Raw genomic sequence first — 12512 nt, 5'->3', positions numbered from 1 at the left:
CAATATTGTTTAAACAGCCTTAAAAAAGTCCTGGGCAAAGAGTTTATGAAGAAGTCCCCAAAGGCAATCACAGCAGCAACAAAAATAAATAAATGGGACATGATCAAACTACAAAGCTTCTGCACAGCCAAAGAAATAGTCATGAAAGTAAACAGACAACCTACAGAATGGGAGAAAATTTTTGCATCCTATGCATCCGATAAGGGACTGATAACTAGAATATACTTAGAACTCACGAAAATTAGGAAGAAAAAATCAAATAACCCCATTAAAAAGTGGGCAAAGGACTTGAACAGAAATTTTTCTAAAGAAGACAGAAGAATGGCCAACAAACATATGAAGAAATGCTCAACATCTCTAATCATCAGGGAAATGCAAATCAAAACCACAATGAGATATCACTTAACCCCAGTGAGAATGGCCTTTATCAAAAAATCTCCAAACAATAAATGCTGGCGTGGTTGCGGAGAGAGAGGAACACTCCTACACTGCTGGTGGGACTGCAAACTAGTTCAACCTCTATGGAAAGCAATATGGAGATACCTTAAAGCGATACAAGTGAATCTACCATTTGATCCAGCAATCCCATTGCTGGGCATCTACCCAAATGATCCAGTGACACTCTACAAAAAAGACACCTGCACTCGAATGTTTATAGCAGCACAATTCATAATTGCAAGGCTGTGGAAACAGCCCAAGTGCCCATCAATCCAAGAATGGATTAATAAAATGTGGTATATGTATACCATGGAGTACTATTCAGCTCTAAGAAACAATGGTGATATAGCACATCTTATATTTTCCTGGTTAGAGCTGGAACCCATACTACTAAGTGAAGTATCCCAAGAATGGAAAAACAAGCACCAGATATATTCTCCAGCAAACTGGTATTAACTGAGTAACACCTAAGTGGACACATAGGTGCTACAGTAATAGGGTATTGGGGAGGTGGGAGGGGGGAGGGGGGCGGGTATATACATACATAATGAGTGAGATGTGCACCATCTGGGGGATGGTCATGATGGAGACTCAGACTTTTGGGGGGAGGGGGGAAAATGGGCATTTATTGAAACCTTAAAATCTGTACCCCCATAATATGCCAAAAAAAAAAAAAAAGAAATAAAATCAGTATGTCAAGGAGAAAAAATAAAAATAAAAAAAATAAAATAAAAAATAAAAAAAAAAAAAGTTCCTCAGCAGACAGTAGGAGCGTGAACTTTCCCCACTTCCTCTAAAATAAACGGCAATGGATGCCTACTGTTATCCAGAGGAAAGAAGAAACTAATTTCTGTTATCAACCTGCTATGTAAAAAAAAAAAAAAAAAGCCAACATAACAGTTTCTCAGCTGTCTTTGGCTAACTAGACTACATCATAAATCCCTCCTACCTGAGCTCAGCCTATCCTAATAAAGAGCCACGGTTATTTGGCCTCAGGGCCAGTACCTCCCTTTATTTCTGGTGCTGCACCTCTCTCTCTTCCCAGAGCAAGCAAATAAACTTTGTGCTTCTTTCTAGCCTAAACTTTGAGAAATCTTTCTCACTTGCATAAGGACTTCACAAGGTCCTTGATAACATCCCTGAACTTCTGAAATAACCACACCTGGACCTGCCCTTATTTTGGATTATCTTAACATTTGAATCAAAGTACTTACTTTATTGTTTTACTACTTTGAGTTGATCTTTTTTCTTTCCTTGTTGAAAGCATTTTAACTGAGACACTGACTGAGATAAACCTTGGCCAGGCATGCTCACAGAAAGCCCTTAGGGGATACACATGTAAAACTCCTGGCACCTAAAGTGCTAGTGAAGCTGAGCAACCCATTGCTGAAATAGCAAAAACTTATGGCCCAGAACACAGAGATTAGGCCTGGACATGTGACTTGTAAGGTACAGTTACTATCTTATGTGGCAGCAGAAGCTGTTTTTGTGTATTGACATATGTGGGGTCTTAAAACATAGTGAACCCAAAATTTTGTTTCTTCAACTTGGTGGATACTTCAGTCTTTTGGGCTAATAAGACCCTCAAACTTTGGATATGCCTTCATGAGATTTAAAGGAAGCAAAGGGCAGCAACATTCAGCTATCTGTAAAGTTATCTTCATGTTATAGGCTTTGCAGGACTTCTCTGCTCATCAACTGCTTTAAGAGTAAATGGAGGGCCAGTGCAGTGGCTCACGCCTGTAATCCTAGCACTCTGGGAGGCCGAGGTGGGCAGATTGCTCAAGGTCAGGAGTTTGAAACCACCCTGAGCTAGAGTGAGACCCCGTCTCTACTATAAATAGAAAGAAATTAATTGGCCAACTAAAAATATATAGAAAAAATTAGCCGGGCATGGTGGCACATGCCTGTAGTCCCAGCTACTCGGGAGGCTGAGGCAGCAGGATTGCTTGAGCCCAGGAGTTTGAGGTTGCTGTGAGCTAGGCTGACGCCACAGCACTCACTCTAGCCTGAGCAACAAAGCAAGACTCTGTCTCAAAAAAAAAAAAAAAGGAGTAAATGGAGGCCAAATAACTTTTTTCTGAAGTATGAATCACCATTCCATCCACGTACAAAACTGATCCTTGGTCTGGCCTTGCTCACTGAACCTTTAACATTAGGCAGTATTTACTAAACTTGAGCTTGTAAAATGAGGCAATCCGCATATCTACATTTTCCTCTACTTTTTCGATTTAGCCCTGAAGTGTTATTTAACTTTTTATGTATCTATGTTTTTTTTTTTTTTTTTTTTTTTTTTGAGACAGAGTCTCGCTTTGTTGCCCAGGCTAGAGTGAGTGCCGTGGCGTCAGCCTAGCTCACAGCAACCTCAAACTCCTGGGCTCGAGTGATCCTTCTGCCTCAGCCTCCCGGGTAGCTGGGACTACAGGCATGTGCCACCATGCCCGGCTAATTTTTTTTTTTATATATATATCAGTTGGCCAATTAATTTCTTTCTATTTATAGTAGAGACGGGGTCTCGCTCTTGCTCAGGCTGGTTTTGAACTCCTGACCTTGAGCAATCCGCCCGCCTCGGCCTCCCAAGAGCTAGGATTACAGGCGTGAGCCACAGCGCCCGGCCTGTATCTATGTTTTGACTACCCCAAACAGATTGTAAGTTTGGAAAGTTGCCTGGATCTTTATTCTTTGCATTCCTGATGGTACCTAGTACAATTCTCCTAAATATGTTTTGTGAAAAATTAAATGTAGGCAAACTATTAAGCACTTCTTACTCTTGTGTCCGCTACCTAAAGATGAACAGCAAGCTACAATGAGTAGTAGTTTATCTTCAACTAACATCCCAGGACATATAACTCCCTCTCTGTTTCTCTTTTCCTCTCTCTTCCCTTAATACTTCTTTGAGTTGTTTAATCTACTCTGGCATTTTAAAAATTATTCCTTTGTTATTTTACCATTTAAAATGTTTTCCTCTCTCATCTCTCCCTTTCTCTTCCTTCTTTAGCCATCTTCTTCTTTTTAAGTTGAATAAAAGCACATTTTATATTGTTTGTTATATTTATTGAATATAATTTTATAATAATAGCTTGTATGTTTTAAGTGCTATAATATGCCAGGCACTGTGTGAAGGGCTTCATGTGCTTTATCTTGTTTAATCTACACAACTACCTATGAGGTAAAGGAATTATTTATTAGACTCTTTTTATACATGAGGAAGTAGAAGCTTAAAAAGGGTAAATAATTTGATTAAGGCAACCCATCTCAGTTTAGAACTGGGTCTTGAAGCTATAGCTAATTCTTTTTTTTTTCAGATATGACACCATCTTTATTTATTATTATTATTTTTTTTCGGCATATTATGGGGGTACAGATTTTAAGGTTTCAATAAATGCCCTCCCCCCCCAAGTCTGAGTTTCCAGTATGACCATCCCCCAGATGGTGCACATCTCACTCATTATGTATGTATATACCCGCCCCCCCTCTCCCTCCCCCCTGCCCAATACCCTATTACTGTAGTACCTATGTGTCCACTTAGGTGCTGCTCAGTTAATACCAGTTTGCTGGTGAATATATGATCATTGTATCATACTGCCTTTCCAACATGATTTACCTCCTTTCTCTCCCTTCTTGAATTAGTAAGGCTCCAGGGAATTTTTTTACAGTTTTTTAAAAATCCAAAGCAATATGAATAATATACAGGACTGAAAACAAGAAGCAACAATCTACAGCCCCAGTCCCATTCCCACAGCAACAATTGTCACCATTTGCTTTTGTGGTCCTAGATGACTATCTCCATTCTGTGGCTTATAAGCTGTTAAGGATTATGCCACAGTACCTACTCATTTCCTGTCATGAGAGAGAAGATTTAACTCACAATTCCCAGGCCCTCAAACTATCCTTTCTTTCATTCTCCTAATATAATAACTTCACTAGGCATCAATCTCTCCAACTTTGAACAAGATAAACTATACCTTTTATTCCAACAATCATAAACAGTATCTCTTGATGTTCCACTTTGTAAATTAAGCTTTCTCTTTATTAATTTAATAATTGTATAATGTTCATTCTGAAGCGTTTGTATCTCAAAAAACAAAAATTGAATTCCTTTTAAGTTTCGAAGTGCTTTGTTATGAGCCAGTAGTCTTTAATTGAATGAAGGTCCCTTATCTCTATCCTAGCAGGCCAAAGATGGTTATTTGAGTCTTTCATGAAGGTTCTGGGAGTGTACTTTACTGTAGCAATTGGGCTGACTTATTGCTGAGACTTGGCACATACTTTTAAAAGTATCAACTCCTGAACAAAAGCACTCACCTGCTGTTGTCCCTGTAATCGCTGTTGTAGCTGAAGTCGAAGTTGGTTAGGTGCAGCTGGAGGTCTGTTTAGGGTTTGCCTGGGCTGCATGCTCATACCAGGTGAAAAAGCACCTCGGGGAGGTGTTACTTGAACAGGCATAGCCCCCAGTGATGGTTTTTGCCTGACCATGCCTTGGAAAGGGCTAGGGAGATTGGCAGTAGGAGAAGGAGAAGAGTAAGGCTGGGAATAAAGGTTGGGTCTTTCTTCCATCATCAAAGGTGGTGTTGCTTGTTGTGGTGGAAATCTCTCTGATAACACATCTAATCCACCCCCCTGTTAGAAAAGAAGCCAAAATATTTTACAAATAAATTTCTGACAATAAACAACATGCTTTTCTATAGAATTCTGGACCTGAGAGGTTATCACTAGAAAGCGTCATCATAACATATTCATTCTGAATTCATGCTCTCTAGACGTTTGCTACCTAAAGGAATCATTTATAAAAGTTGCTTTTAAAATGGAGTAATAGATTAACTGAGATATTCAATATCTCAGTAAAGAGATAACAATATGATTAAAATAAAGGCTCTAAATCAACGAAATGAAACCAAAAGGTTTGAAAACAACATCATTGCAAAGACTAAGAATCAATAAACTTCACATTTAATAGGTTCCCATAAGAAGCAGATTCTTAAAGGAAGGCTCGAGCAGGCATTTTTCTATCTCAAATATAGAATCCATGCTTTTATTTGAAAAAATTCATAGCTGACATGACAGAATGCCATAGAGTGATGGCTTACAAACGTTTTCACATTACCCACTTTAAGAAATATAATTTAAATTGTGACCTGTTGTGCGTGTGTGTTTGTGCATGTAACTGAGGAGAGTTTCATGAAACATAACTTTTCCTTTTTATGGGCTGTACACGCTGATGTTTCGTATTTTACACTATTCTACTTTTCATTTTAAAAATGCTGATCATGATACACTAAATTGATTTTATCACCCTACAGTCTAAAAGATGCTAACCAGGAAGTTAGAATGTCATGGAATATATAAGTTGAAGACACATGTGAATGAAGGGTAAATTAAGTCCTAAAATAAGAAGTGAATGTATAAATCTGGATTCTATTCTAGCTGGAGCTTGTAAGATTCTGTTCCACAGTGAAAAGCTAAGACTTACTAATAACTCTTAGTTATTATGGTACTTTTTGTTTGTTTAAAAAGCCACTATTTAACTATTATATATTTTGATAAGTTTCACAAGGAGTAAATTATAAACGTTAGCTAAAGCATAGTGGGAACAACATTAAAAAATTTTGCTTAAAAATCATTTTGTAGTTTCTCAGGAATGCATCATGTAAGTAATGACAACTTTAATAAATACCTGAACAAGTTTGTCAATTCCCAGAGCTCTGTCTAGTTCAGCTAGCTCAGTTTCATCTTTGCCACTGAGGAAGGATACCAGCTGTTCAAGAAGAGCCTTCTCGTCATTTCTTCCTTCAACTGTTGTTGGTGGACAGAGCAGCTCATCTAATTGTGAACTAATACACTGGCTGCAAGATCAAAAGATAAGAAAATTTCAGACTGATGTAGCCAATAATTATTCAATCTTAAGAATGCAAATATATACACATGCACATATATATGCAAATCTGGTTCTAGAAAATTCTCTTGAGATGCTTGGCCATTAATTCTAATGCAATGAAATGTTCTATGTGCAGAACCTAAATGAATATTTGCTATGTAGCTTGAATATATTTTTCATTTTTTTATCAATCACTGAACTTTTTGCTTCCATATTCTTCATGTTAGCTTAAAGAAATAGTCTGGAAAATTAACCAAACATAGTTAAGAAAGGGGAAAAAATTTTTAATAAAAGTAAAAAATACAAATCAGCTAAAAACTCAGGAAAAAATAATTTAGCCTATATTCATATTTATTCTATCTATTTTATGGTTGCCATTAATTGTTGATAACTAAACCATAATCAAAACAGTGCTTACTATATTACCTAACTTTTAAAGATGATCAAATCATCTTAATATGACATGGTTACCATTTACAAAAGAAAGCAAACTGGAAAAATGAAATATGCTAGGTGTTAGGCAATAAAACAAACTGTTCATTAATTGTATGTAGTAAATATGCAGTCTAATCCAAACCGATACTGATAGATAGAAATATACAGAAAACAATACTAATAACATTAATATAATAATATAATTATAAGGATTCTTCCTCTGGGAAGGTAAATGGGAATACAATTCATAGTTAAGGCTCTGAGTCTAAACTACCCTCAATATTATCTAGTCATCCTTTCATTGCCCTCTATGAGATGTACACTATACTATAGAGTACAGCTGCCTTTGTGGATTAAGAAATTAAATGTTAATCAGGATGGGACACTAAGATGTAAAAAGTACTTTCTTTCCTTATACATTCTTGGTCCAAACAAACAGAAATGCTGAACAAAATAATTATATAACTAAAAGCTCAAGAACAACATAATTGTTGTAGTGAGGCCAATTCATCCACAGGTCCCAGAAAAAACATGGTAATCAATCAAAGCAAAATAATAGATGAAATATAAAATAATAGCTGAATACTGTATGAATCTCTTGGTGATTATAATGTACACTTAGCCCTGTGGTCACGTAGTAAATAAATCCATTTAACTCACTGTCTTTCCTCCTATCTTTTTTTCATTAAACATTTACATCTATTAATATTTCACAAAATACCAAGATAAACTGGAATCTAGTTTGGGAGAAGCAGTTCTTTGTTTAGAAGTTGGGATCTGATACCATATAAAAAACAAAATGTATTACTTACTCTTCTGGTTTATTCTGGTTTACAGCTGTCATTGTATTATTTGTCCATGGAATCTGATCACCTGCTCCTGGTTGTCCAAACTGGTTATCAATTGCTTCCAATTCCAGCTCAGGTAATCCTGATTTAAGAAGAAAAGGGAAGAAGTCATTGTCACAATAGAGGATAAAATGAGTAATTTTTCAGAAGTAATATGTCTTAGAGTGAGATTTTCCCTATAAAATATTATTTCAATGATAAAAAGACTACTTACTTGGAAACTTAAACTATCTAGAATGTGGCCATAAAATGAAAACTAAATGAGAAAGCGAGAAAAGGTTTTTGAATCAAAGAAAATCTGATGGTAAAAAGTTTGTACATAGGTTCATATCACCCAGAATCACTCAGGACTTTATTGGAAATTATTTGTTTTAAAGATAAATATCACAGTTTTAGTTAACTGCTTTTCTAGTCATGGCACATTGGAATATGCTCTAAGTAGGAACTGTGTCATCACCATGAAATTAGAGTGGCAAGCAAAAGATAAAATATATTCTATAAGAGGCAGTATCAAAAAATAGAGTCAAGGTCATTTAGCAAATGGACAAAGTTCTACAGTTATTAATTTGAGGATATCACTATATAATAACAGTATAATAACCAAGACTAACAATGACAGCTCAAATGAAAAAAGAATATGGATTATGTTTTATAATTGAAGAAAATAGAACACACATTTTAGAAAGTTTTTCTGTAGGATTTTTTGGAAAAGCTTTATGATTATCACTATACTATTTATGCTAGAAAACAATAAATAACCTAAATTCCAGAAATTTAGAGACTAATGAATTATGGTATAGATATTAACAATGTATTGTTACATGAAAAAGAAAAAGGCACATTCTAAAACATTATGTTCAAGATGATTCTTTTTTATAAACTATTTCATATATATTAACAGAAAAAATTCTGGGAGGAGAGAGATACATATATATACACACACACACACACACACACACACACACATGCATATATCTTTGGTTCATTTTAAGTAGTGAAATTAAAGATTGCTTTTCTTTTTATAATGGTTATTTGTAATTTCTAAATGAAGATGTATTAATTGATCATTGTTATGGGCTAAATTGCACTTCTCTCTCAATTGATATGTTGAAGTCCTAACTCCTAGTCCTGACAATGTGAGTGTATTTGGAGATAGGACCTTTAAAGATTAAGTTAAAATGATGAAGTGATTAAGTTAAAATGGTCATTACAGTGGGCTCTAATCCAACATCACTAGTCTCTTTATAGGAAGAAGAGATTAGGACACAAAGATTTCTGTCTGTGAGGATACAGAGAGAAGGTGGCCATCTCCAAGCCAAGGAGAGGGGCCTCAGAAGAAACCAAACCTACTGACACCTTCATCTTGGACTCCAACAAAAAATGAATTTCTGTTGTTTAAGCCACATGGTCTGTAGTATTTTGTTATAGCAGCCCTAGTAAACTAATATAATCTTTTTTTTAAACTAAAAGAGCCTTGGAGTTTTAAGAGAAAGCTTATTTAGGTAGAATTCCTCATTCTCATTTAATGAATGAAGAATTAGTAGATTTAAAGGATGCCCCCCAAAATGTATTTAATGCTGATACTGATCATTATTGACTACATAAAACATATTAACCTTACTCTTAAATGAAATATACTAAATATTTTGTATAAATGAAAAATAGAAGTCCATATAAACACATTCACTTTTACATGCATATAATTATAGCTTTTAATTAAACTGGTCTCTATCATGACAAATGATAGAGAAATCAAATTCTGTAGGATTCTAAAAAACACAACAAACAAAAACATCAAACTGCAACAACAACAGAAAATGGTGATAGGAAAATAATCACTTAATTCCTGTCCTTATTTAAATCAGGAAGTTGATTAAAGAAGGTTATCCAAAGCTGTCCTATTGCTCTGCTCCATACATTAATTCCTCAATCTTATTCCCTTTAAGAAATCCAACCTAGATAAAATTAATTGTATCTAAGAGTCTAAAAAAATTTACATGGCTATCTACTATCAATATAAAGTATTATAACAGTTTATTAAACTCAATAATAGGACATGATATCTCATGTTACTAGTCTTGATAAAAATATTTAAAAAATAAGTTGAAAAAAATATTTTCAAAATAAAATAAGATTCATGTACTGAGTTCGGTGACTAGGCAAGCACAAACAAAAAAACCCAAAAATCAAATTTTGATTCAATTAAAAGTTTTTTGCATAGACCGTATGCTTAAAAGAAGTTGGTTTTTACTATAAAGGCATTTCAACCTTTTACGACTTCCTTTAGAGACTGCCTTCTCTAAAGGAAGAGAAGAGATTCTAGCACAGAATCTTTTAGGAAATATACAAGCTATCTCCCTTTGTCCAGGAAATAAATGTACTATTTTTGGTCATGTTTGCATCTATAACACAAACATAAGTATGTATACATGTAATACAAGACAAGCACATTTTTGTTGGAGACAGGCAGCTGAAATGGGGCCAGAAGACAAGCCCTTAGGGAACTCTGATCAAGCTATTAATATGAATATTTATAATTTTTGCAAAGGGCTCAACATCATACTTTCTCCAGTTAAAATCTAGTTAAAATGGAAATTTAATATCCCCATTAGCCACACTGAACCCAGCAAAAAAAAACAAAAGCCTTATATTACTAAATCACTAAAAAATTTCTGCACACAAACGGGAGAGTATTGTCTTAACCACAAGGGTGACTTTTGCACATTCTACTCCTCTAACAGTTGATTCAGAATCTACTAATTTTGATGTTCACAGTTAATTTTCTTCAGCTGTTGGTAAGGAAGTTTCTAGCTCAGGTTTGTGTTATATTTGGCAGTAACTGAGCACAACAGTTACAATTTTTTAAAACTGAGATATAAAGAACTAATTTCACTAATATATAAGATAACCAATAACCCATTAAATGGTCAGAAAATATGAACATAAATGAGCATATAAAATCATTAAAAATGATCAATTTAATTCACAATAAAAGAAACAGATTAAAACTACATAGAGATACTTAAAAAAAAAGAAAACCATCAGATTGGCAAAGATAAGAAAGTACATAATTTGATGTATCGGCAAGGATATAAGAAATAGAAATATTTTCAGTTAGAGTGTAAACTTATATAATATTTGAGAAGGGCCATTTGGTAATATCTATCTATCCTTTGACCTAGCAATTCTATTCAGAACTTATATTTTAGATATAGTCTCTTTTATGGTAAAATTATCTCTACATAAGATTATTCATTATAGCTTTAAAATTGCAAAAGATACCTTTTGCTTTTTTGGCAACTGGTTAAGTAAATTCTTTCACATCTATAAAAAAGTTGTACAATTTATAAAAAAGAATAAAGAAGCTTTTTATGTGCTGATACAGAAGAACATCCAAGGAAAATCAAGTGAAAAAAAGACCAAGATACAGAACAGTAAATGTGTGTAGTATGAACTATTTGTATAAAAAAAGGGGCCAGGTGTGGTGGCTCTTGCCTGTAACCCGAGCACTCTTGGAGGCTGAGGCAGGACGATCACTTGAGCTCAGGAGTTTGAGACCGGCCTAAGCACCAGTGAGACTTATCTCTACTAACAATAGAATTATTAGCCAGGCGTTGTGGCATACACCTGTAGTCCTAGCTGTTCTGGAGGCTGAGGCAAGGGAATAGCCTGAGCCCAGGAGTTGGAGGTTACAGTGAGCTATGATGATGCCACTGCATTCTACCCAGTGTGACAGAACAAGACTGTCTCAAAAAAAAAAAAAAAAAAAAAAGGGGGAAGTCTGTGTGTGTGTACATGTGTTTTTGGAAGGTACAGAAAAAAAATATTACTTCTAGAAAGAGACTTTTCATTATAAATCTTAAAAAAATATTTTTGAATGTTGATGCATGTGAATATCTTAATTACTAAAAACATTAAAAACACATTAAAGGTAACTTCAAAAAAAGATAAGTTAAAATAGATTTTTTAAGTACTAAAAATACTGCAAGTGAAACTCATTATTTTTATAGTTAGACAATATTTTTAATATACTACAAATTAATAAGAAACAATCATACCATCATCACAGAATGTGTATGCTCGCAGAACATAAAAACAACTGCCTCATGAGGTCATTCACTTACTCCAGTAATGTTATCAATGCTTAAATATTTTTGGAATTCTTCAGGAACTATCTTAATCAGCTCACAAATCCTTTGAGAAAATAAATCTCATAGGTATATCTAATTTTAGTTTTGATTTAAAAAAACTCAGTATTATTCTTTTTGGATCAATGAATTTGGATCCAAATAACTGGTAATTTTCAAAAGTCAAACCCACTCATAAAGAACAAGGATTTGAAGATAGTTAAAAGGACATAGCAAAGGTTTTGAAGGTACTGCCAAAGAGGCATGCTGTACACATTTTGATCAACAATAGCCTCATGAGATATCTATGCTGAAAAAATAAAATTTATCTGGATATGCTCTGGTAGTACATTTCAAAATTATTTAAATCACTTGGTCACACTGCGTGTGTGTGTGTGTGTGTGTGTGCGTGCGCGCACACACGCGTGCATATAAAAAGCACGTTTTGAAACCAGGCAGACTGAGATTTAAAGTCTGGTTCTGCACATATTAACTGTATAACTTTGGGCAAGTTTTTGTCCGTGTGTGTGTGTGTGTGTGTGTGTGTGTGTGTTTTCTTTTCATTCTCTGGACCTTGGTTTTCTCGTATGTAAATACAGACCTAAGGGGATTTTCTGGTTCAATGTGGCAGATTTATCACCTATATATTATTCTCCCTCCAAAATTGTCACTGAAATAACTGAAGAAATAAAAAGGGAAAAGCAAATCTACAGCTGAAGGAAAGGCAAAAGTAGTACCATGGCAGCAGACTAAAACAATGAAGAATTTCTGAAACATAAAACACAGATG

At 34.7% G+C, this 12512-nt stretch overlaps 1 protein-coding gene across 15 annotated transcripts in view; it reads right to left on the bottom strand.

Moving 5' to 3' along the window:
* Positions 1-12512, bottom strand: part of NCOA1 (nuclear receptor coactivator 1) — a 245320-nt gene that overhangs the window by 32402 nt on the left and 200406 nt on the right. For all 15 annotated transcript variants that reach the window (XM_012788105.3, XM_076000596.1, XM_076000597.1 and 12 more), the window contains 3 exons: positions 7561-7678; positions 6113-6281; positions 4744-5058 (listed from right to left, as the gene is read on the bottom strand). In XM_012788105.3, the coding sequence (XP_012643559.3) occupies positions 4744-5058; positions 6113-6281; positions 7561-7678 (602 nt within the window). The remainder of the gene's footprint in view (positions 1-4743; positions 5059-6112; positions 6282-7560; positions 7679-12512) is intronic.

The sequence above is a fragment of the Microcebus murinus genome, chromosome 3 (assembly GCF_040939455.1).
Source record: "Microcebus murinus isolate Inina chromosome 3, M.murinus_Inina_mat1.0, whole genome shotgun sequence".
NCBI classification, from domain to species: domain Eukaryota; kingdom Metazoa; phylum Chordata; class Mammalia; order Primates; family Cheirogaleidae; genus Microcebus; species Microcebus murinus.
The sequence above is the reverse complement of the archived record's forward strand: the minus strand, read 5'-3'. Positions and strand labels throughout refer to the sequence as shown.